The sequence below is a fragment of the Phocoena sinus genome, chromosome 11 (genome assembly GCF_008692025.1).
Source record: "Phocoena sinus isolate mPhoSin1 chromosome 11, mPhoSin1.pri, whole genome shotgun sequence".
Taxonomy (NCBI): Eukaryota; Metazoa; Chordata; class Mammalia; order Artiodactyla; family Phocoenidae; genus Phocoena; species Phocoena sinus.
In genome coordinates, this window is record NC_045773.1 from 35,693,923 (window position 1) to 35,721,048 (window position 27,126).

At 39.6% G+C, this 27,126-nt stretch overlaps 1 protein-coding gene across 3 annotated transcripts in view; it reads left to right on the forward strand.

The window, feature by feature from the left end:
* The window catches only part of DCP1A (decapping mRNA 1A), a 61,058-nt gene that overhangs the window by 18,686 nt on the left and 15,246 nt on the right, over positions 1-27,126 (forward strand). For all 3 annotated transcript variants that reach the window (XM_032648831.1, XM_032648833.1, XM_032648832.1), the window contains exons 4-6: positions 11,291-11,357; positions 16,102-16,240; positions 22,879-22,992. In XM_032648831.1, the coding sequence (XP_032504722.1) occupies positions 11,291-11,357; positions 16,102-16,240; positions 22,879-22,992 (320 nt within the window). The remainder of the gene's footprint in view (positions 1-11,290; positions 11,358-16,101; positions 16,241-22,878; positions 22,993-27,126) is intronic.

Here is a 27,126-nt window from a genome sequence, read left to right on the forward strand (position 1 = left end):
ATGTTTAATTTTGAATATACTTTTCTGCACTTTGCTATTTTTTATGGAAGTACAACATAAAGGTATTTAAATGTCCTGTCACACCCCCTAACTCTTCAGTAACAGCATGACTTACTTGGGACAATGGTTAACAGCCATGATATGTGATGGGTGTCCAATAACTAAATAATTTGCTTTCATATTGATAAAAGCCACTTATAAAGCAGGATGCCATTATTATTTACCATAGCAAAATTATACGGTATTGCCACATCCCTAAATCCTCTGTGGTATAATTAATCAAGATGTTTCAGCAAGCAAATTGTTGACAAAAATGTGTTGGGCCTTAGAGTGTAAGTTCTCTTGAGGGAAGAATACTTAGCTTTGGTTTAGAGACAAGGTCTTCCATGGTTTTAGCTATCTGGTGAACTTGTCTGTCTTTCCTCACCAGTGACAGTGACAGGCTTAGTGGCAGCTCCCTGGGCCTCCTTGCCAGTTGCATGCACTGAGCATTTGATATGTTGGCAGACAGAGCTGATTCTTTGATGCGTGTCTGAACCTCTACACGTCTGCTTTTGGCAGAATCGAGTGTGACTCTTATCCTTTACCCATTAAGCTATCATTATGGCTTCCTTATCTTTATTTCTTCTGCAGCATGCCTTTGAAAGTGTTTGGCTCTTTTTTGGCCGTTTACTTGATAATGTACAAGCGTGGAAAGTGTGCATCTTATTTCTAAATTATAGTGTATTTCTTCAAAGGAAAGGGGGTAGGGCTTAAGTAAAGATTTGTCAAAGTAAGTTGACAGCTCGGGTGGACTTACTTTGATTATTGATATGGAATTCTTTCTTAAGAGTTTGCTTTGCAAATCCCCTATGAAAACATACTTAAATGCCTCTGCTTAGCCCCCAGTAATATTGTGTGTTCCTCTCTGAGCCTGATGTACTGCATATCATCCTTTTTTCTCATCACTCTAAGTTGTATGGGATTGTCTATTAGAGAAATATTGGTATCTTTTGTATTTGGCCTCTTGTATTTTGTGTGTTCTTTAGCCAAGGTCAGATGAGGCATATTTAGAGAAAGGTAGTTGTGTGTGATTGCCATATATGAAGTCTTTTCAGAACCCCAATCCAATTTACTCTATGTTGGAGCAATTCTTAGCTGCAAGGAACATAACTTAAGAGCCTGTGGTAGATAATGCTTAGCAATTATCTCCTCTGTAACAGGGTTGCTTCTGTGCTTCCTCCATTGGGATGTCAAAGGTAAGTTTAATCTGTCGACTTACATCATATAAAATATTCCAGAATTATCTATTATTCAAGGATATTAACTCTGTTTGAAGCATTGGTAGTGTTTTGAAGTTCTGTGAACAGAAGAGGGGCGATGAAAATGGATTCCAAACACAGGGAACTATTCACAGCAGGCTGACGGCTCAGGAAACAAAAGCAAGCCTGAGCTGCCTCATGGTAGGACGCATGGCCAGATGTGGGGTCAGAGAAACCCCCTTGTGAACAGAGTAGGGAAAAAAAAAAATCCATGTTCATGATCTTCATTGATTAAAATGAAACCATTCACTTACTCTGTATATCAGTGTTTTATCTCACTCTACAATGGCAATAAAAAAGCCAATTAAACTTTTATTTCCATTGAAAAGAAACTGTTAAAGTTGTGATTGGCCACGAAGTCTTTTATAGAATGTAATGACCTGAATTCAGGGTGAAACAAAAAATTCGCCATTAAAATAGCTTTCAGTGTACACTGAAAACTATGACATTAATCAAAGAAATTGAAGAAGACACATTGGACTTCCCTGGTGGCACAGTGGTTTAGAATCTGCCTGCCAATACAGGGGACACGGGTTCGAGCCCTGGTCCGGGAAGATCCCACGTGCCGCGGAGCAACTAAGCTCATGTGCCACAACTACTGAGCCTGCACTCTAGAGCCCGCAAGCCACAACTACTGAGCCCATGTGCCACAACTACTGAAGCCTGCACACCTAGAATCTGTGCTCCACAACAAGAGAAGCCACCGCAGTGAGAAGCCCGCACACTGCAACGAAGAGTAGCCCCCTGCTCGCCACAACTAGAGGAAGCCTGCATACAGCAACAAAGGCTCAATGCAGCCATAAATAAATAAATAAATTTATAAAAAGAAAAAAAAGATATCCCATGCTCATGGATTGGAAGAATTAATAGCGTTAAAATGTCCATACTACCCACAGCAATCTACAGATTCAGTGCAGTCCCTGTCAAAATTTCAATGACATTTTTCACCAAAATAGAACAAACAATCCTAATATTTGTATGAAACCACAAAGACCCTGAAGAGCCAAAGAAATCTTTTTTTTCTTTTTTTTTTTTTTGCGGTACATGGGCCTCTCACTGTTGTGGCCCCTCCCATTGCGGAGCACAGGCTCCAGATGCACAGGCTCAGCGGCCATGGCTCATGGGCCGAGCCGCTCCGTGGCATGTGGGATCTCCCCGGACCGGAGCACGAACCCGTGTCCCCTGCATCGACAGGCGGACTCTCAACCACTGTGCCACCAGGGAAGCCCCCCCTTTTTAAAAAATATTTTATTTATTTATTTGGCTACATTGCATCTTTAAAACGTTTAGGCATGTGAGATCTTTCCTTGCAGCACACAGGCTCTCTAGTTGTGACGCGCAGGCTCCAGAGCACATGGGCTTAGTTGCCCCACGGCACGTGGGATCTTAGTTCCCTGACCAGGGCTTGAACTCGCGTCCCCTGCTTTGGAAGGTGGATTCTTAACCACTGGACCACCAGGGAAGTGCTGAGCCAAAGTAATTTTGAGAAAGAACAACAAAGCTGGAGGCATTACCCACCCTGATTTCAAACTATATTATAAAGCTGTAGTAATCAAAACAGTATGGTATTGGCATAAAAACACACATAGGTCGATGGAACAGAATAGAGAGCCCACAAATAAACCCAGGCATGTATGGCTGATTAACTTATGACAGAGAAGCCAAGAATACACAATGGGGAAAGAACAGTCTCTGATAAATGGTATTGGGAGAACTGAACACACAATGGAATATTACTCAGCCATAAAAAAGAATGAAATCCTTCCATTTGGTTGGCCTTTGAGGGCATTATGCTAAGTGAAATAAGTCAGATGGAAAAAATAATACCGCATGATCCCACTTATATGTGGAATCAAACAAAAATGGAGATCATAGATATAGAGAACAGGTTTGTGGTTGCCTGAGGTGGGTAGGTAAAATGGGCGAGGGAAGTCAAAAGGTACAAATTTCCAGTTATAAAATGAATAAGTCGTGTGAATGTAATGTACAGCATGGTGGCTATGGTTAATAGTACTGTATTGCATATTTGAATGTAGCTAAGAGAGCGGATCTTAAAAGTTCTCATCACAAGAAAAAAAATTTTTTTGTAACTGTGTGGTTGATGGATGTTAACTGGCCTTGTAATTATTTTGCAGTATACACAAATATCAAATCATTACACTGTACACCTGAAACTAATATAATATGTTGTTTATACCTTAATTTTTTTTTAAAAAAAGCTTTTATTAACAGTGGCTTCCTAAATGAATGTGTATTGGTAATATCAATATATGTTAATGTGTGTTGATGAAATTCAAATCGTAGTTATAAAAAGATTTTTAATTTATTTAAAGTTTCTTGTGCTAGCATTTATATTTTTTATATTCTGTCAGTCTGTGTATAATTTTTAACTTATTCAATTATTTATACTTTATTCTTTTATGTGTTGCTTTAGTCTTCAAGCATAATTGAAGCCCATTAACTCTTTTGTTTCTACAAAATATTTTACATTATTTCAACTAATGAGGCATTGGGTGTATAGCGACAGGATTATTGGCCTAGGAATGAGAAGACCTGAGTTCTAGTTATAAGGCTATTTTTCTCTGATTTATTAATGTCATGTAGTCTTTCCATGAGCTTCAGTTTTCCATCCATAAGCATACATAATGAGACTAATGATCCAAACAAAATGACATAGATTTGTCTTTCTTTGCTTCTACCCTGTTAAGTACAACTGTAAAAACCAGAAGTAACACAAAAGACAATCAGGAAAACTCTGAACAGTAGAAAGAGGAAGATGATCTGGTGCAGGACCCAGAACTCAAAGAACAACACAGCAGCATGTTGTCTTACAACCCTCCCACCCAACAGTAGAAGGGGACCCAGGCCTGGTATTTCTTGACCTCCAGTGTAGCAAAGGAGGGTGCCCCAGTTAGGCTCATTCCTCTCCCAGATCAAATGGGAGTCCTGCCAACAATACCAGGTGAGCCCAGCAAAACTGGCAGGAAGGATTGGAAGCCCTACTGACAATAAGTGGCCACTGGGGTAATATGTTCCCTCCTTTTCATGAAGGTGTGGTGGGAGCAGGGGAGGAGTCACATCACAACCAGCCTGGCCTGGGTAGCAGTCTTCATCTCTGAAGGTCAGAGGCTCCCCACTAAAGGCATACCAGATGGCCTAGCCATGGGAAACTTCTCTCACCCCTTCAAGCAACACTGCCTAGGAGTCTACTAAATTCCCACCTCAAGAAATTAGGAAAAGAAGAACAAAATAAAATAACTCAAAGCATACAGAAGTAAGGAAAGAACAAAGATGAGAACAGAAAAATCAGTGACATTGAAAAGATGAAAATAGAGAAAAACCAATGAAACAAAAAGTTGGTTCTTGGAGGGCTTCCCTGGTGGCGCAGTGGTTGAGAGTCCGCCTGCCGATGCAGGGGACGCGGGTTCATGCCCCGGTCTGGGAAGATCCCACGTGCCGCAGAGCAGCTGGGCCCATGAGCCATGGCCGCTGAGCCTGTGCATCCGGAGCCTGTGCTCAGCAACGGGAGAGGCCACAACAGTGAGAGGCCCGCGTACTGCAAAAAAAAAAAAAAAAGGTCTTTGAAAAAGTCGATAAAATTGATAAACCTTTAGTAATGACTAACAAAAGCAAAAACACGACACAGATTAGCAATATCAGGAATGAAATAGTGGACGTTGTTACCCCGAAACTGGGTTTGCCTCTTAGTGGGTGTCGAGCCAAAAGACAAAACCAAGCCAAAGATCAGTAGAAGGAAGGATTTATTTTTTTTGTTTGTTTGTTTTTTGGGTTTTTTTTTTTGCGGTACGTGGGCCTCTCACTGTTGTGGCCTCTCCCTTTGTGGAGCACAGGCTCCGAATGCGCAGGCTCAGCGGCCATGGCTCACGGGCCCAGCCGCTCCACGGCATGTGGGATCTTCCCGGACCGACCGGGGCACGAACCCGTGTCCCCTGCATCGGCAGGTGGACTCTCAACCACTGCACCACCAGGGAAACCCGGAAGGATTTATTATTACTTGCAGCAATTAAGAGCTACTGGGCTTTCCCAAAGCAGGGTTTCCCTGAACAGCAAAATTGGGGGAGTTTTAAGCTAAGGATACATGCATATTCATGAAGGGGCTTGAGTGGTTCACAGAGTCCAAGCTTCTACAGTTGATTGAGGGTCAGAAAAGGTCAACATCATCATTCCTTAGGTTTCAGTTGATCTGGTGGTTGAGCTTTTCAGGCTAGTCTTAACCATTGAAACAGAACAGGGAGTCTAAGACTGATATGTTATCTTTGTTATTGTTACTTCTCTTGCCTGATAATAGCTTATTTCTGCACTCTTTTGTTCCCTTAAGATCATTAGTTACTGGGACCTGTTCAGGGGCAAGCATGGTGGCCAGGCTTAGAACACAAAATGTCTTAGTCCAAAAATGGCTTCTCTTCTGTCAAGAAAGCTGTGCCTGGTTCTCTTTCTCCTGGGACCTCCTACCGTATCTGCTTACAATGTCACTACACATCCTCTGTAATAAGAGAATGCTATTAACAACTTTATACTCATAAACTTGACAACTTAGAAGAAATGGACCAATTTCTTGAAAAAAACAAACTGCAAAACTCAACCGAGATAAAATAGATAACATGAGTAGTCCTATAGCCATGAAAGAAATTGAATCCATAATTTTAAAGCTCTCAAAAAAGAAATCTCCAGGCCCAGATGGTTTTACTGGAGAATTCAAAGAAGAATTAACACTAATTTTACAGTTTGTTCCAGAAAACAGAAAAGGAAGGAACTCTTCTCAACTGATTGTGTAAGACCAGTATTTACTCTAATACCCAAACAAGACAAAGACAGTACAAAAAAAAAGGAGACCACAAACCAGTATCTCTCATGAACTTAGATGAAAAAAATCCTTAACCAAATATTAGCAAAGCCAACAATATATAGAAAAGAAATATAAATTATGCCCAAATGGGCCTTATTCCAAATCTGTAAAGCTTGTTCAGTATTAAAAATCAGTCACTCTAATCCACCATATCATAAGTGAAAGGCTGAATGTCTTCCTTCTAAGATTGAAAACAAGACAAGGATATCCATTGTCATCACTGCTATTCAACAGAGCACTAGAAGATCTAGTCACTGCAATAAGGCAAAAAAGAAAAAAGAAGAGGGCTACAAATTGGAAAAGAAGAAATAAAACTGTCTCTATTCACAAATGACATGATTGTCTATGTATAAACTCTTAGAACTAATAAGTGAGTTTGGTAAGGTCTGAGGATACAAGATCAACAATCAAAAATCAATCAGACTTCTACATACTAACAATGAACCTGTGGAAGCCCAAGTTAAAAACAATACCATTCATAATCTCTACAAAGAAAATTAAATACTTAGGGTAAACGTAACAAAAAATATACAGGGTATATGTGCTGAAAATTACAAAATGAAAGAAATCAAAACCTAAATAAATGGAGAGATGTGCTATATCTGTGCATTGAAGGACTTGACATACTAAAGATGTCAGCTCTTCCCAAGTCCTGTCAAAATCCCAGCAAGGATTTTTTTAGGCATAGACAAACTTATTCTAAAATTTATATGGAAAGACACAGACCCTAGAAGCTAAAACAATCTTGGAAAAAGAAGCATAAAGTGGAGGAATTATTCTTCCCAATATTAAAGCCTATATATAGCTGCAGTAATCAAGATGATGTGGTATTGGTAGAGGGATAAACAAATAAATAGGACAGAATAAAGAATCCAGAAATAGACACACACAAATATGCCCAACTCATATTTGACAAAGGTACAAAAGATCTCTCAATAGAAGAGAGCATTTTCAACAAATAATACTGGAACAGTTGCACCAAAAAGAAAAAAGAACCTTAACCTAAACCTTTTTTTCCCCAAAAAAACTTCAAAATGGATCACCATCTTAAATGTAAAACTATAAACCCTTTAGGGAAAAAACAGGATAAAAATTTTTATTTATTTATTTTATTTATTTTACCTTTGCCTGCTTTGGGTCTTCATTGCTACATGCAGGCATTCTCTAGATAGCAGGGCCTACTCTTCATTGCGGTGCATGGGCGTCTCATCGCAGTAGCTTCTCTTGTTGCAGAGCAGTCTCTAGGCGCTCAGGCTTCAGTAGTTGTGGCTCACGGGCTCTAGACCGCAGGCTCAGTAGTTGGGGTGCACGGGCTTAGTTGCTCCGCATCATGTGGGATCTTCCTGGACCAGGGCTGGAAACCTGTCCCCTGCATTGGCAAGGCAGATTCTTAACCACTGTGCCACCAGGGAAGCCCAGGATAAAATTTTGAATCTAGGGGTCAGTAAAGAGTTTTTAGACTTGACATCAAAAGCATAATCCATAAAAGGAAAAACTCATAAATTGCACCTTGTCAGAATTAAAAACTTTTGCTCTGGAAGGACCTCGTGAAGAGGATGAAAAAAAACTACAGACAAAGGAGAAAATATTTTCAAACCACAAGTCTGACAAAGGACTGGTATATTGAATATATGAAGAACTCTCAACTCAACAGTTTAAAAAACAATCCAATGGGTCAAAAGACATAAACAGACGTTTGACTAGAGAGGATATACAGATGACAGGCAGATGAAAAGACGTTCAGTAACGTTAGCCATTAGGAAAATGTAAATTAAAACCACCATGAGTTACCACTATGCACCTATCAGAATGCATAAAGGTAAAAATAGAACAACAAATGCTGGCAAGGATGCACAGAGACTAGATGTGTCATCCACTGTAAAACTGGAAAGCAGTTTAACAGTTTCTCTTTAAAAAACATGGAACTACTGTGACTCAGTAACTGTACTTTTGGACATTTAACCCAGAGAAGTGAAAACTTAGGTTCACAAAAACCTATACCCGAACATAGCAGCTTTATGCATAATGGCCAAAAACTGGAAACACTCCAGATGTCCTTCAGTGGACAAATGGTTAAATAAACTAGTACATCCATACCGTGAAATACTATTCAGCAAAAAATGGGAACAAACTATTGATGCAAGCAACAACTTAGATGAATATCCAGAGAATTATGTTGAGACAGAAAAGTCAGTTGCAAAAAGTTACATCCTCTATGTTTCCATTTATAATACATTCTTGAAATGGCAACGTTATAGAAATGGAGAACAGATTAGTGTTCTTGTCAGGGGTCAGAGATGGGGGAGGGGTACCAAGGGAGATGGCTGTGGCAATAAAAGGGCAACAGGGATCCCTGTGGTTACAGAAATGTTGTGTATCTTTTTTTTAATATATATTTTTAAAATATTTATTTGGTTTTGCTGAGTCTTAGTTGCAGCAGGTGGGCTCCTTAGTTGTGGCTTCCAGGCTCCTTAGTTGTGGCATGCGAACTCTTAGTTGTGGCATGCATGTGGGATCTAGTTCCCTGACCAGGAATCGAATCTGGGCCCCCTGCATTGGGAGGGCAGAGTCTTAACCACTGGCCACCAAGGAAGTCCCAAAATGTTCTGTATCTTGATTTTATCAATGTCAGTAGTCTGGCTGTGATATTATGTTATAGTTTTACAAAATGTTACCACTGGAACAAACAAAGGGCACACAGGATCTCTGTTTATTTTTTGCAGTTGCATGTTAAGCTACAATTATTTCAAAACTAAAAGTTTAATTAAAAAAAATAAAAGCATATCTGCCCTTCCTGTGCCAGAGAGTCACAGTAAGTATGAAAGGGGCTGCAACCTGGGATGTGCTGTGTCACAGTGGGTGCACATGATAGCAATGAGCCATGCCTATCGCTATGTTTATTTTGACTTATGTATTCAGTATATCTACCTTATCCAGAAAGTATTTATATGTACGACACAGAGAATACAGCCAAAATTTTGTAATAACTGTAAATGGAAAGTAACCTTTAAAAATTGTATAAAAATTAAAAGTTCAAGTAAAAAAATAAATTCAAAAAGTATCTGGGGCTTCCCTGGTGGTGCAGTGGTTAAGAATCCACCTGCCAATGCAGGGCACAAAGGTTCGAGCCCTGGTCTGGGAAGATCCCACATGCCGCGGAGCAACTAAGCCCATGCACCACAACTACTGAGCCCACGTGCCACAACTACTGAAGCCCTGTGCTCCTCAACAAGAGAAGCTACCGCAATGAGAAGCCCATGCACCGCATCAAAGAGTAGCCCCCGCTCACCACAACTAGAGAAAGCCCGTGCAGCAATGAAGACCCAACACAGCCAAAAATAAAAAAGAAAGAAAGAAAATAAATTTTTTTAAAAAAGCAGTTTTGGACTACAGTAGTTTTGGACTTACCTGGTAGCGCAGTGGTTAAGAATCCGCCTGCCAATGCAGGGGACAAGGGTTTGAGCCCTGGTCTGGGAATATCCCACATGCTGCAGAGCAACTAAGCCCATCTGCCACAACTACTGAGCTTGCACTCTAGAACCCGCAAGCCACAACTACTGAGCCCACGTGCCACAACTACTGAAGCCCGTGCTCCACAGCAAGAGAAGCCACCGCAATGAGAAACCTGTGCACCGCAACGAAGAGTAGCCCTCGCTCACCGCAACTAGAGAAAGCCCTTGTGCAGCAAGGAAGACCCAACGCAGCCAAAAATAAATAAATAGAAATAAATATTTTTTAAAAAGTATTTACAGTAGTTTTATATTTAGTCATCTTTATAAAGTTCATCTATCCATTCACCAGTGTTTTTCTTTATTTTTTTATTGAAGTATAATTGATTTACGATGTTAATTTCTGCTGTACAGCAGTGTGACTCAGCTATATACATATATACATTCTTTTTTATTATCTTTTTCATTATGGTTTATCCCAGGATATTGAATATAGTTCCCTGTGCTATACAGCAGGAGCTTGTTTATTATTCAGTGTTCTGTGGGGGCTTTCTTAGTGGTAATCACCATACTGGGAATAAAAGATTGGAAAAGAAGTGTGATATGGAGCTCAGCCTGGGCACTTCCATTTCACGTGTGAATAGAGTCGATCATAGGATGGGTCTGGAGTTGGTGTTTGTTTTTTAAAACTTTGTTTTTACTGTAATGTGGTATTAATTTTATATTTTTAAATTTCAAGAGACTCATAAAGGTTCTGGTGTTTGGTTTTGGAACATGGTTTTTCAACAATTAAGACACCTTTTCCCCCACATTTGACTATCAATTTGGAAAGTATTTTACAATTATCAAGTGAAGAAAAACAAAACCTAAAAGTTACAGGTTAAATTTTATTGAGACCTTTCTGAGGACTATTGCCCAGGAGATAGCTTCTCAGATAACTCTGAAGAATGCTTCAAAGAGGTAAGGGAGGAGCCAGGATATGTAGGAGTTTTTGCTGAAAACATGCAGTTGAACATCAAAATATTACTGCTAATCACAAAAAATAGATACCTTAAGTTAATGATTTTTGTGCTTTTGTGTGTATGGGAAGATGCAAGGTCTGGGCCCATTGAAATTATTCCTTAGATAGGCATCTTAGATATGCAACTATCTAGGGCCAGTATCCAGAGCACACAATGTTTGCTGTTTGTCTCCATACTGAATTTGCCTTAGGGCTCACCATAGAGGGGTAGGGGGCGCTGCAGTGGCTGGTGGCTTGATGGCAGGCTAGGGCAACATACGATATTTACTGGAATGGTAGGCAACGTTCCCTTTCCACACAATCAATGTTAATTCTTAGTTTAATTGGCAGCATTTTTTTTCTTGATAATACATAAAATAATAGTTTATCTTGTACTTTAGTGGCATCTTAAGCTTGATGAGATCTGGTAATGATGTCTAAAACCAAAAATATTTGCAATTTTCATCTGAATATTTTAGCTGTCCTAATTTTATTAATAATTTTATTATTAAAGAGTTTGCAGGGAGGCTCTTTTTTTCTTTAGAGTAACTGTTAACAGTTTGAGGTCCTCATGGTAAATTCTGTGACATTTTATGGTGATAATATATTACTTACATATTACCCAAGTATTGAAACCTCATTTCCCCTTATTTTTTTTTCTTTGTTTTTCAAGTGTCAATATACAGTATCTGGTTTTATGACAAGAATGACTGTCACCGCATAGCCAAACTCATGGCCGAGTAAGTATTTCTGTTTACACCATAGATTTAATTAGTGATATATGGGAGATGAAAAAATGACTTTTCCCCTTTCTCTTTGTTACTGGAGTCCACTAACTCGTATTTTCCCCTGATTTCCTGTTATTGTCAAAGTTTTGAAAAAGTCAGCAAAGCTTAAAGTAATCTAAAATTATCTATAATCCTACTACTTACTAGCATTACCGTTTTTGTCTGTTTGATTCCAGTCTTTTTCTTTACATGTACCTTGGGTTGATGTGTGTGATTGTTTCTTATGTCCACTGAGAGAACAATGCACAACATAAAAGTTGTGAGTTAATTTTTATTCAGTGGCCTTACTGAGCGCTATAGCCTGGGAGATAGCCTCTCAGAGAGCTCTGAGGAATTGCTCCCAGGAGGTAAAGGAGGAGCCAAGTTATATATGAACTTTTTTTTAATATATATACATCAGAAAAAAATCATCTACTTAAGACGTTACCACCAAGAGGAAAATACCATAGGAAAAAATATATTTACATAATTGAAACCAGCTAAAGACTACTTTGTTTTTAAACCAAAATGGTAAGAAAAAAAAGAATTCAAAATATGACCCTCAGCAATAGTAGCAAGAATTTTAAAATACTTTAATAAAAAAAAAAAAGGGAGCTAGAGAATGGAATGCCAAAAGAATGAGGATATATGAACTTTTTTGCTGAGAAAAACATGTAGTCAAGCATCAAAAGATTACTGCCAATAGCAAAGAACAGACATCTCAAGTTGATGATTTTAGTGCTTTTCTATGTATGAGAAGATGCAAGAATCTGGGGTCATTGAAATGATTCCTTAGATATGCATCTTAATCTAAGGACCAGTATATCCAGAGCACAGAATGTTTCCTGTTTTTCTCCATTACTGAATTCCTCTCAGGGCACACTCTCTGTGGGCAACTGCAGTAGCTATAGGCTTGATGTTTCTTAAACTGGAATGGCAAGCAACACTTTTTTCTTTACACTTAAAAAAGTAAGATCATACTGTACATCCTACTTTTCATGTCAACAGCATTTTTCCAGGGCATTCTAGTATTTATAATGACTGCATTGTATTCAGTCCTGCAGACAGATCATAATTTAACTGTTAAACATGTGGTTAGAGCCATTGAACTGCCTAGCTCCAGAGGGTATCCTCCATATCCAGTGCACAGTCTAACCACCACATGCAGTGGATCTGACTTAGGTTCTCTCCAGATTTCCACTGTAGCAGGTAGAACTGTGTTCAGTAACTGATAGAGAACTTCTGCACACATCCGTGGCTACTTCCTTTAAGAGAACTTATTTTTGACACAGATTCTAGGTTTAGTAGTCCCCAATCCTCTAATGGATTATGTTCCAGGAGAGTTCTTATAAACCAGAATCTTGGAATTTGGAAAGTAATTTTCATTGGATTGATGTTCTGAGGGATGGTTCATCGACCTTTCTCAGACTGGCCCACAGAAGCCACCCCTCATGTGGCTTATCTGTATTGCTGGTATTGCCATTCTGGTTTCTGGGAGCCCAAGACACTTAGGTGCTAGAGGGGCCTGAGGTGCTACAGAGCTCTGGACAAACTGATGCAGTGGGCGGCAAGTTCTGGTGCACTTATATTTCCTTTGCAATTTTTGCCTGAATCTCCTCAGAAATGCAGACCTCTCTTTCCCCTCTGTCAAATCAAAATTCCCTTTGCTCTCCTGCAAGGTTTTTACCTACATGCCTGGGGGAAAACAGTCTTAATTTTCTTTTTAACAGTCTAATTTTAAACTAATTCTTGTAAAAGTGTAAATAATTAGGCCCAAAATCTCAGTTCCAGGTATATTTGCATTTTAAAAGAAGTGCACATGGCTAAGGCCACGTTTTAGTCCAGGACTGCTAACATGTCTCAATTGGATGTTTATCTGCTTCCTGCTTTGTTTGCTGTAGCTATGAGCCACTGGCAGGCCATGTTTATTACTGTGTGCACCCCAAGGACATTGTTCCTTATGAACTTGTGTCATTCATTTGAAAATGTGTTGTTGGCTCTCTAGAACCAGACTTTCTTTTTAGAACAACTCTTCTCTAAAAAAAAAAAAAAAAAAAGATAAACTTTTTTTTACAAACCCATTTATTTGACTATTTTGTAGTTCTGAAAGTGACAGCAAAGGCAGCTTCTGATAACTTCGAAGACAAAGATTTGTTGATTCTTGGTTGTCCTGAAATCCAGAATATTTTTCTTAAATATCTGTGCTTTGGAATATATTAATATATAGACTTTCTCCTGCAGATTGAGAGCTTTTGGGCCCAAAGTGAGAGAACCTGGCTCTTGCAGAACTAACAGCTATTTGCAGGAAACCATTTTGAGCTTTTTTCTCTCTCAGGGCAGGTGCACCTAAGGCAAGACTTCAGAATGTAGATAAAGCAGAAGACTGAAGGCCTATCTGAAACTATTGTATTGAGCCTAGAAATAGGATGAGAAAGTAGAAACAGGAAGCAAAAAGGAAAAAGAAGGACATTCAGGGTTCCTTCACTAGAAATGCCCAAAAGAGGGACATTTGCTTAAGCTTTAAGCTTGTTTTACTAGAACCAGGGGTGGTATTGAAACTGATTAGTGAATGCCCTCATGAAACTGTTGATAGTGAGTTTTCAAGTGTCTGGCCTATTTATGGCTGAAGAGAATACCTAATGTTAACATTAACTTTGTGATAAATGGTGTTCTGGTCACCAAAGATAAAAAGGTTACTTTATCCTTCTCTGCTCTAACTTTGCCTGCATACAGCCTCTATTTGCTACATATTTCAGAATATCACCTCTCTTAACCAGAAATACAGGTAAAATTCTTTTGGGCATATTGTGCATCTAAATAAAAGTGCCCATTATTGCCCATTCTGTTAAATCTAGTTCTTATCACTGTTTTGACAGCCACAATATAATAAAAATTCTTCAAGTAAAAAATTGATTTATTCCAAAAGGTGTTAATAAGAACTGAGAAGCTATGTAGGAGAGCAAGAAGGTGGATTCAGGCTGATGTGGCCTATAACTGAGTATTAACTAATTAGTCATTTTTAATAGTACTCTTTTTTCTGATTATTAAAAGAGTGCCTGTTAATTATGGAAAATGAAGAGAAGTACAAAAAAAGAAAGTGAAATCGCTTGTAATCTACCGTCAAGAAATAACCAATGTAGATCTCTCTAGTCTTTTTTTCCTTTGCAACAGGCCTCACAGTTGTCACAATACAGTATTTCTTTCCCAAGAGTTGATTACCAGTATGGATATAAATGAAACAATATTCTAATTGGTCTGATCCTCATATCACATGCCTGTCTTCTTTCAGTCTGCCATCAAGTCCATGATTCTACATTTGTTTTATAAATAATAATCCTATTAAGAGCTGTAAGAATCTAAATAGAGAAATGACACCATTACCTTAAAGCAGCACTTTCCAAATAAGAATCCTGCTTCAAGAGAAGATTCTACGGTCAAATAAATTTGGGGAAATCTATAAGCCCATCCTTGGAGAATCGTAATACATTTTAGCATGTTAAAAACTCAGAATGTTTTTGCTGTTTAAAAAAGAATCTGTTTAATATTGTTTAACCCAGTATTTTCAAATAAAAGAACCATCCCACACACACTACTGGGAGTTCCTGGACAGGCTGTTTTAAAGCAGTAAAGCTGACACTGGGTGGCCTGTTGTTGTTCTACTCCTCTTAGTCCATAAAAACAAGCCTTTTGCTACTGAATTGTTTTATTGCCTGTCATCATCACTGTCTGAAAGTTCTCAATTAATATGATTATCAAGTTGTGGCTGTACCTATAATATCCCATGGCAGGTAGGCCTATTCATTACAGTTGGGATTGAAACCTGAATGGATCTTTAAAAGAAAATAAGACTAGTTGCCTCATTAAAATTTATTACTTTTATTTCAAGCTTGAAGAAAAATATAAGAAACAATAAAATATCCATGTGCTCACCACCCAGCTTTCAGTTTCTCACATTTTGCTATAATTGCTTCAGACTTTAATATGCGGCAGGGGAGAGAGGATATTCCTAAGAAATGAAACCCCTCAGATAGATTTGAAGACCGCAACCCTCGACTTAGACCTTGACTTTTCATGCTTTATATATTTTCAAGTGCAGAATTAGCTTAAGCAGCACCAATCAAAATAAAGAGCATCACCACAGTCACCCTAACCTCAGTCACCCACTGAGTGATTTTTTAAGGAGAGAACAAGGGAAATCTTTTGTTTGCTTGTAGTGCTATCGTTAACTTTTGAAGATTCACCAAGACCTCCGTTTTCAAGAAGCTGATCTTTCTCCTTGCTACCCCATTATCAATACACACTCTCCCCAGGGGTTGTTCAACTATGCAGCCTTCCTTGGTCTTGGTGGCATTGTCCATTTTCAAATTTACTTCACCAGTTAGTTTGACTGATTTTGACATACTTTTAAAAAAGAGAGAGAATGAGATAATTCAGTAGAGTTTTAAAGGTACCTACTTCTACCCACTCTGGAAAGGAATTCTGTATTTTTGGCCTTCTGACAGTGAAATATATTGGTTGGTACTGTTGTGAGTGAGGTGGCGAAGTAGGTAGTCGAGTACTCCTGGGATGGGGTAACCGAGGCTCTGTGTTTTGTATTGTGAGGACAATGTTACCGTGTGGCATTCTTCCTGTATCCTTGGAAGATGGACAGCAAAAGAGTTCTTGGGTCAGATTGTATCAAAAGAGGTCTTTCTAAAACCTGGTTCTCCTCCTGTAGCGTGGTAGAAGAGGAGACACGGCGGTCCCAGCAAGCAGCTCGGGATAAGCAGAGTCCCAGCCAGGCCAACGGCTGCAGTGACCACAGGCCCATCGACATCCTGGAGATGCTAAGCAGAGCCAAGGATGAGTATGAGAGGGTGAGACTCTGCATGCTGAGTGGGAGAACTAAAGGGAGGAGGAGACCTGCGGGGGGCTCGTGGGCTGGGGAAGTCACCTCCAGGGCCAGCGGGAATAAGTATTTCAAAAAGAAAACATGTCTTATAATTTTAAGCCTAAAAGATAAGGAAAGACATTTTCTTACCTCAGAAAATTTAGAGAAAATTTTCTATTCCTGTAAAATTACTGTGGGAGAAAATGATCTTGGACTGCAGGAGTTAGCCTGTAGCAGGTAGTTCTGGAAAGGTTTTACGCCTCTTCTTCCACCCTGCAGGCTCTGCTAGGTCTTAGGAATTTATGTAGTTTTTGAAAAGTACTCTGATAACTTGCACCCTGTAATACCAAAGCGTATAATTTATGGTCTGTAATTGGTGCTAGGTGCACAACCCTCATTAAGCATCATTTGGAATATTACCCAAATGAGAGGCTTTTCTAGAATGCTTTTTTTTTCTTTCTGTTTTGTATTTTAGTTTATTTATTTATTTAAGCCTCGCCACATGGTTTGTGGGATCTTAGTTCCCCGACAAGGACTGAACACAGGCCCTCAGCAGTGAAAGTGCAGAGTCCTAACCACTAGACCACCAGAATTCCCTGGGTTTTGTTTGTGTTTTTTTTAATATTTATTTATTTATTTGGCTGCGCCGGGTCTTAGTTGCGGCATGTGGAATCTAGTTCGCTGACCAGGGATCGAACCCCCGTGCATTGGGAGCACGGAGTCTTAGCCACTGGACCACCAGGGAAGTCCCTCTCTGTATTTTAGTTTAAAAGTTAATCAATAACATTTTCTCCCCAAAGTTGAATTAAATGGAAGTTGTGGTGCATTCATTAACTTATTCAATACATACTTATGAACTGTCCACTATGTGCCAAGCAGTGGGCAGTTCCTCAGTGGTCTTCAAACCTTGTGGCTTTGGAACTGTCCTGGCTTTTCTCCTGACATCGGCACTTCAAAGCCCCACGCTTCCTTGGAGTGAGGTGGAAGGTTTCCACTGCTGCACTTTGTTTCAGCAGAATTGTAATTGTCATCTTACTCTTTACTAACATTGGGTTAAGTTAAGCTTTTTTTGTTTAATCTTCATCTCACCAAAAGTTAAAGGAACAAGGTGTGAAAAACACTAAGACTGTAGCTCCCTTAACAGTTCTCTAACACTAGCCTCTACATTGTTAACAGGTGGTCCTTGAAAAGAGGTTCTAATTGGTCAAATGAGTTAAGAAAACATTGTTAGAATGGCTTCTCCTCCCCCATCTTCTTGGGGCGTTACAGTGCTCAAGACTTTGAGATGTCCCACAATAAACAAAACAGTAACCTCAAGTTCCAGATTGACTTGACTACAGGACCATTTTTCACATACTGCCCTTTAACATCTCAAGAATCTAGAGTTCGGGGAACAAACTTTGGAAGCAGTGCTCTAGAAGGTAGTTGCCTCTAATTAAAAACAGTCATATTCACCATAAACTACAACAAATCTTCTATGTTCAGACACCAAAGGTCCCACCTCCTGGGCAGAGAAATGTACTGAGAGCCCATGAGAAGTTTCAGTTTGTACCAAATTCCTCAGTGTCTCATAGAGAATTACGAAGAATTTGTGGATCTGTGAAAATTAATATAGGAAAAGCAGTCATCTCTATAATGAATTCCTTGATTCTTCGGAAACTAGATGAGATTAAATTCAAGAATCGTTTGTAAACTTTTAGGTTACCATATATTACCATAAATTCCCTCTCATATCCTTAATGAGATATGGGTTATCTACTTAGATGCCTTGTTCTGTCAGACCTTTTGGTGTTCTGACAACAAGTAACGAATAAGTTCTGAGCTCTGTCACCTCTTCCCAGTGATGAGTAGATCAAGGTGCCACACAGGATAGGAAGTATAGGCACTGTACACTGGAGCAGACACTCCAGGAGATGGCTCGCCTTTCCCCTCAGGCTGAGAAGCGAGTAATCTCCAAAGGAAAGAAAGAACTAAAGCCTTGTTTTTCTACACAGAGCTGTAAAGGAACTCTAGGTCACATGAGCAGAATAAAAATCTGACACGGGGCTTCCCTGGTGGCGCAGTGGTTGAGAGTCTGCCTGCCGATGCAGGGGACACGGGTTCGTGACCCAGTCCGGGAAGATCCCGCGTGCCACGGAGCGGCTGGGCCCATGAGCCATGGCCGCTGAGCCTGCACGTCCGGAGCCTGTGCTCCGCAACGGGAGAGGCCACAGCAGTGAGAGGTCCGCGTACCGCAAAAAAAAAAAAAAAAAATCTGACACGATTTCTAGTTAATAAACATTGCAAAAGTAGAAAATATGGAAAGTGCAGTAATTACTGTTGTAAAGAAAATTCTTCCATGGTGTGGAATAAATGAAATTTCTGTGGTTGGATTAAGACTAAACCTTTGGGAATTTAGTTAAATCTGTGATATTTACTTCATAATATGTTCTTTCTATTTTTGAAAACAGTCCATAAATAGGTGGCGCGTCCTTAAACAAGAGTTTCGTTTCTTGTCTGCACTTGCCTATCATCTAATCAAATGGAGTTAGTATTAGCAGTGGCCCATGAATTCACATCTTAGTGTTTGGGTGGGCTCTTCTCTGGTGCCGATGGTTCCAGATGGACCCTTTATCTTTAGGTAGAGACTTGGGAGATTGATAGTTTCAAGGGCAGGGGTACAAGCTAGGCCTCAGTGATGGAATTTAATCCCAATTCTAAATCTTCCCTGTCCAGTGTATATAATACAGTGAATGAAATTCCAGACTTTTTCTTTTTTTTTTTTTTTTTTTTTTTTTGGCTGCGTCGGGTCTTAGTTGCGGCACACGGGCTCTTCTGCTTTGTTGTGGTGTGCAGGCTTTTCTCTAATTGTGACATGCAGGCTTAGTTGCCCCTTGGCATGTGGGATCTCAGTTCCCCAACCAGGGATCGAACTGGCGTCCCCTGCATTGCAAGATGGATTCTTAACCACTGGACCATCAGGGAAGTCTGGAAATTTCAGACTTTTGAGTGAGGAATTTATAATAGAGACTATTTGAAAATAAAAACACTTTATAATAAACATTTTCTCCCCAAGTCCTATAGTAGTTTGTTTTAACCAACTTCCTGGGTTTTTTTTATATTTATTCATTCATTCATTTATTTATTTATTCATTCATTTTGGCTGTGCCGGGTCCCATCTGCAGCACACAGGATCTTCGTTGCGGCATGTGGGATCTTTTTAGTTGCAGCACGTGGACTTCTTAGTTGCGGCATGCACGTGGAGTGGAATCCAATTCCCCAACCAGGGATCAAACCCAGGCCCCTTGCATTGGGAGTGCGGAGTCGTACCCACTGGACCACTAGGGAAGTCCCCCAACTTTCCTGTTTTTAATGTAAAGAAAGATAGCCGAAACACAGGCCTTGACTAAGGTTGGCCCATTCTGAGTCACATCTAGCCACAGGATGTAATCCTAGATTTTGGTAGGGATTTTTTTGTTCTTAAAAAAATAGGAACACTTATTTTTCTTATTATATAAGCAGTGCATATTAATTATAGAAAACTTTATATTTTAAAATTATAATAAACGGGGAAAAAAATAATTCCACCACCTAGAAATAATTGCTACTAATACCTTGTTATTTACCCTTCTACAAATTTGTCTAAATATGTCCCAATGTGTGTGATAATATTTAAGTACACAGTTTTATTAACTAGTTTTAAAACTACTTTTTCATTAACTTTTTTGTAACCTATTTTTTTTCCAAAGAACAGTATCTTTTTGTGACAGTATTTATCTCACAGGGAGTCCCTGGGAGAGTTCATTTGGTAGAATGAAAAGCTTTTGAAAAAGCAAACTGTGATGTTAATAGTTGTATATTTTTATTTCTGTGCCTTATATAAACAATATCCTAGATTTTTCTAATTCTGTTTAAGAACTCAGAAGTATACCTTTGGTAGCTGTCTTGTTATTAATTAGCATTAATTTTCTCTTAAGATAAGTTACTTGAAATGGGATTGGTAAATCAAAGGATTTTGACATTTTTAAGGTTTTTACCAAATACTGTAAAATTATCTTCCCAAAAGTTTGTTTGTGGGACTTCCCTGGTGGTGTAGTGGTTAAGAATCCACCTGCCAATGCGGGGGACACGGGTTCGATCCCTAGTCCAGGAAGATCCCTCATGCCTCGGAGCAGCTAAGCCTGTGCACCGCAACTACTGAGCCTGCACTCTAGAGCCTGCAAGCCACAACTACTGAGCCCACATGCTGCAACTACTGAAGCCCACATGCCTAGAGCCTGTGCTGCACAACAACAGAAGCCACCTCAATGAGAAGCACGTGCACCGCAACAAAGAGTAGCCCCTGCTCAACAACAACTAGAGAAAGCACGTGCGCAGCAATGAAGACCCAACGCAGCCAAAAACAAAATTAAAAAAAAAAAAAATGTTTGTTTGTGATTGTCCATTTCCCCCAATTCTTATGAATACTGGTTACTATCATTAACAAACAAACCCAAAATAAATAAATAAACAGACAAACAAACCTTCCAAGAACAGCCCTGCTTAAGTGTAATAAAATATTTGAAGTTCTGGAAACCTTTTAAAGTACAACCCCTCTTATAGCTTATGTTGAGTTAAGTAAGTATTGCAGACTCACATGTCCCAAAACCAGGTGGGCCACAGTGGCGCCCACAGTGAACCAGAGTGGAAGTAAAACCAACAGAGAGCCTGTCCCTGTGTCATCTGGTCAGTTGCAGCTCAGCTATAACCAGTCATTACCAAATGGACTGGTGTGCCAAATTATTCAGCTTCTCTCTGAAAAATGACAAGCCAGGATTTTTATGTGAAAATTTCCAATTTTAAAGATGCTCCTGAACATTTGCACCTTCCATCTTAAGAACTTGTTGTGAGCAGTGTTTTCAGTTTATATTGGGTTGGCCCAAAAGTTCGTAACATTTTGTGGAAAAACTCGAACGAACTTTTGGGCCAACCCATTATATTTTCTCTAATACAATTCAGTTCCAAGGATTCCCCATAAGGTGTTGATACTGGTTGATGGTGGTGTTGCACAAAGAGGTATGTTAGAAGATAAGACAGTTCATAAGCTTTCACAGACTATTTCACCTCTGCTTAAATGCGTAACATTGAGTAAATGGTGTTCTGAAATAATACAAGGACTAAGTCATTTGAATAGAAAAAAATGCATATTATCCATTCATTTCACATTCAGTACCTACTCCTGCACTAGGCACATATCTTTATAATATGGTGTCAAGAAAGTTAATCTGTCTCTGAACTAAAGTTTGGAGCTTCTATTTTTAAAAAGTCCGGTCCCTTGACTGTTCTAAACTGGTTTTGGTGTCTATTTTGACACAGATAATGCTCACTAGATGCTCGATTATATAGCCTAAATACATAAGTTTCTAAAAATTCCATGTCCATCTAGTGATCATTTTTTTAGGATTCTTTCTAAGAACAAAGATACAAGTTAACAGGAATTTTTAAACACTTTATTACAATGTTTTGTCATCTGTGATAGTGATGTTTAGAGACTTTTTTTTTTAATTAATTTATTTATTTTGGCTGTTCTGGGTCTTAGTTGCAGCATGCACGCTTCTTAGTTGCGGCATACATGCGGGATCTAGTTCCCTGACCAGGGATCGAACCAGGCCCCCTGCATTGGGAGTGCAGGGTCTTACCCACTGGACTACCAGGGAAGTCCCTAAAGACCTTTTTAATTTAATTTTTTAAATATATGATGGTATTAGAGTACTTGTACATTCATATGTCCAAAAAAATGAACCTCAACCTAAATGTAACACTTTATACAAAAATCAACTTAAAATGGGTCAGTAGATCTAAATGTAAAAAATAAAAGTACAAAAATTTAGAAGAAATATATATTTACCATATGACCAAGAATTACCACTCCTAGGAATTTACTCTAGAAAATAAAGCTTTTGTCCACACAAAAACCTGTACATGAATGTTTGTAGAAGCTGTATTCATAGTCACCAAAAACTGGAAGCAACACAAATGTCCTCCTATAGGTAAATGATTAAAAAACTTTAAGATCGTTACAGAAAAAACCCAAACGAACTTTTTGGCCAGCCCAATACATACAACAGCTTGGATGAATCTCAAAGGCATTATTCTAAGTTAAAGAAGCCAGCATTCCATTTATATGACATTCTCGAAAAGACAGAATTAGTGCCAGAGAACAGATCACTGGTTGCCAGGAGTGGAGGGAGGGCATGACTGCATTGGGATAGCACGAGGGAGTTTTGGGGGGGTGATCAATATGTTTTATATCCTGATTGTGGCGATAGGTACACAGATAGAACTGTGCACTCCAAAAGTTAATTTCACCGTATATTAACTTAAAAAATAAAATGGAAAAGAGTACATGATAAAGTAATGCTATTTGGTTTTCCTTAAAGGGGTTATAAAAATAGCAGTTGTTACTAACACTATTGTCTAAAATCAGGTGCTCGGCTTTCTAGAAATTTTATTGTACAGGTTAATTTACATGTAGGTCCAGAGCAAACATTTGGGGGGATTTTATGCTTGACTTTTAAAATAATATTTCTAGTAACCTTGAATGCTGTTTTGTGAGCCAAAGAATAGCAAGCTTTTCACCTGATATACTTTTCCTTCTAATTTAAGAATCAGATGGGCAATTCAAATATCTCCAGCCCTGGGTTACAGCCAAGTACTCAGATCTCCAATCTGGGAAGCACCGAGACTCTAGAAGAGACGCCATCCGGGTCCCAAGATAAGGTTTGTACAGCTAAAGCCCTAACTTCACCTAAGGTAACCTAACAGAGTCAACATTTTGTAAGGATTTTAATGCAGTACAAGTTTGATTTGTTGTTCATCTGTCAAAGTATGTATGTACAAGCGGCAATGTAATGTCATCCTCTCATGTCGTATCCCCTGGTCCATGTAAAACTATCTTGCATCTGGATTTTGCCATAGCCTCTTGTCTGGTTTCCCAGCATTTGCCCTTGCCACTCCCTCCCCTATTCTTAACCCAGCAGCCAAAGTAATCCTGGTATAACATAAGTTAGATCATGGCCTTCCTCCAGTGGTATCTCATCTCACTCAAATAAAAGCCAGGGTCATGGCAGTGGCTTACAAGGCCTTACCTGATCTGGCCCCCCTAACCCTGGCCTCATCCTCTACCTTTCTGCCTTTCTCCCAGCCTCATTGGCTTTCCTGCCTTTCCACAAATGTGCCACACATGCCCCTGCCTCAGCACAGGCCTTTAAACTTACAGTTCCTTTGGCCTGGAAGACTTCCCTCCTAGAAGTAGCTTGCTTCCTTTCTTCCTTCAGATCTCTAGTGTCTTCCATAAAGGTGAGAGCCTCTCTCACCACCCTATTTTATTTATTTGTTTTTTTAATAAATTTATTCATTTATTATTATTATTTTTTTTGGCTGTGTTGGGTCTTTGTTGCTGCACGTGGGCTTTCCCTAGTTGTGATGAGCGGGGGCTACTCTTCATTGCGGTGCACGGGCTTCTCCTTGCGGTGGCTCCTCTTGTTGCAGAGCACGGGCTCTAGGCACATGGGCTTCAGTAGTTGTTGCGAATGGGCTTAGTTGCTCCATGGCATGTGGGATCTTCCCAGACCAGGGATCAAACCCGTGTCCCCTGCATTGGCAGGAGGATTCTTAACCACTGCGCCACCAGGGAAGTCCCTCACCACCCTTTTTTTTGGCTGCGTTGGGTCTTTGTTGCTGCGCGCGGGCTCTCTCTAGTTGCAGCGAGCAGGGCTAGTCTTTGTTGTGGTGCACGGGCTTCTCATTGCGGTGGCTTCTCTTGTTGCAGGGCATGGGCTCTAGGCGCACAAGCTTCAGTAGTTGTGGCACACGGGCTTTGCTGCTCCATGGCATGTGGGATCTTCCCTGACCAGGGATCAAACCTCGGCCCCCTGCATTGGGAGCAGAGTCTTAACCACTGGACCACCAGGGAAGTCCCAGAAAACCATAGTTTTTTAATTAAACTTTTTATTTTGAGATAATTATAGATTAATATGCAGTTGTAAGAAATAATACAGAAAGATCCATGTCCCCTTTACCCATTTACTCCATTGTAACAGGTTGTAAAATACAGTACAATATCACAACCAGAATATTGATACAATATACCCATCTTGTTCACATTTCCTCAGTTTTATTCATATTCATTTGTGTGTATGTGCATGTGTTTATTGAGTTCTATGCAATTTTATCTCATGTAGAGCTTTGTGTGTCTTCCACCACAGTCAAGATACAGAAGACTTCCATCACCACAAGAATCCTCTGTGTTGCCCTTTTGTTATCGCACTAACTTACATGTCACACCCTCCCAGCCTTCTTCTGGCATCCCTAACCCCTGGCAGTGACTAATCTGTCTCCAGGTCTGTAATGTTGTCATTTCAAGAATTTTCTATAAATGGAATCATATAATATATAACCTTTGGGGATTATGTTTCTTCACTCAGCATAACTCCTGGAGATTCATTGAAATTGTTATGTATATCAATAGTTCCCTGTCATTGCTGAGTGGAATTAACATTTTTAACCATTAACCTGTTAAAGGACATCTGAGTTGTTTTCAGTTTGGGACTATTATGAATAAAGTTTCCATGAACATTTGTATATAGGTTTTTGTACATAAATTCCCTTTACTCTGGGATAAATGCCCAAGAGTGCAAATGTTGGGTAATTTGGTAATTGCATGTTTTAGTTGAATAGGAAACTGCCCTGCCATACTGTTTTCCAGAGAGGCTGTACCATTTTACATTCCCGTCAGCGATGTGTCTATAAAGTTTTTAGGTATGTAGATGGTAATTAATTTAAACCACATTTTGTATACCACATTCCTTTGCTCCATTTTTACTGTATTTGGACTTAGGATCCTAAAGGTCAAACATATATTAGAAGCAATGCTGTGTTTTTAAAAAATCAAAGAAAAAAGCAGTGCTATATAAAACTTAATTTTTAAAAAATATATGTTAAGAGAGGCAGCAAGGGAAGGAGCAGATTCCTTCTGGTCTGGTTTATCAGCCAGTGGGCCAGTCACTTCCCCTTTCCTTCTGAATCATGGGATTAAGGATTCTTGCAGTGCCTAACTCACAGACTTACTGTGAGATCCAAATGAAGAAATGGACCCCCAGAAACTCCATTTTATAGCCAAAGTGACAGCATTTTGTAAAATATTGAGATCTGGATATTGTCAGAGCCATGTCTACAATTAGCTAAAATCCATAATCGGCCCTGCATGCAGATTGTATGTTGGTTTAGTAACACTGCCATCTAGTGCTGAGGAGCAAGTAATGCTGTCAAGCCTTACTAGTATTAAATTTTATTTCAGTTTCATAATTTACTTATTAAAATTCCCTTGGGACTATTTCTCTAGTTTGTTTTGTATTGTTTTTTTGGTTCCTGTGGTTAACAATAATCGTATCTTCTAGTGTGCCCAGGGCACTATCAGGTAGGAAATCTGACACGGACACAATAAATCCAAACAGAAATATGAAGTTCTCTAAACAGCAAGAGCTATGGGGTGAGGAAGGAACAATGGAAAACCTGATACAGTTTTGTTGTTGTTTTGTTTCTTGGGGGTTTTTTAATATTTATTTATTTATTTGGCTGTGCCGGGTCTTCATTGTGGCACGCGGGATCTTCACTGCAGCATGCAGGATCTTCGTTGCAGCCCGTGTGATCATTTAGTTGTGGCAAGCGAGATGTTTAGTTGCGGCATGTAGTATCTAGTTCCCTGACCAGGGATCGAACCCGGGCACCCTGCATAGGGAGCTCAGAGTCTTAGCCACTGGACCACCAGGGAAGTCCCCTGATACAGTTTATTAGAATTTTTTTTGAGTACCATACATGGTGTCACTCATTGAATTCCATTTCACAGGGGCATGGTCAGACTAAAACTTGATTTAAGTGAGGCATTACAGAACTCAGAATCCAGTCTTTAAAGATGAGTAAAGAATAAAATTTCACCTTTTCTATGGATGATGGAAGATGAATCCATGAATAAATAAGCCCAGCTACTAGAGGAATGCAGCCAGTTTTTCTTGTCAGAGGCAGAGAAGTGTAGAGAGGGTCCTGTCCAACTCAGAGACTATAAAGCTTTGGGGAGTTTGTGTGGAGACGCATGCTCTGCCTACTCAGCCTCTTGCGACTGATTCAGCCAGTTACATATTTCCAAAAGTTGGTACCTTTTGACTTGTATCCACCTCTTAGATATTCAGGTCTTAGCTGCACCTCTGTTCCCCAGAGGATCATATCACCATTCAGTTGAGTAGGTAATCTATCATCTGCTTGATGGACATCTCAGGATGGTGGCATAATGGTTAAGAATATGGACTGTCTTGTTAGAACTAGGTTGGAGTCTGGTTCTGTTGTTGTAACTTGGTCATCATCTATAAAATGGCAATAATAATAGTACACTGCCCTCACCGATTAATAGAGTAATGCGTGTAAAGTGTGTAGCACAGGGCCTCATTTGTAATGAGCGTTCTGTCTATGATAACTCTTATTGCTCTCGTAACCTCATTTATTCTGCCTCATGTGAGATACCTCTGAAACCCTAAAGCTTTACCACACACCCTATACCAGAGAAAGTCTGAGAATCTGTCTCTGGCCTGGCAGAAGCTGCAGGGAGGCAGCATGGAGAAATTGGAAACTTTCTGCTGCTTTTGCCGTCAGAGTTCAGCATTCTACCATATGGTTTCATTATTTATTTACTTATTTATATTTATTTAGGCTGTGCCAGGTCTTAATTGCGGCATGAAGGATCTTCATTGAGGCATGCGGGATCTTTTAGTTGCAGCATGCAGACTCCTTAGTTGCGGCATTCGAACTCTTAGTTGCAGCATGCATGCAGGATTTAGTTCCCCGACCAGGGATCAGACCCGG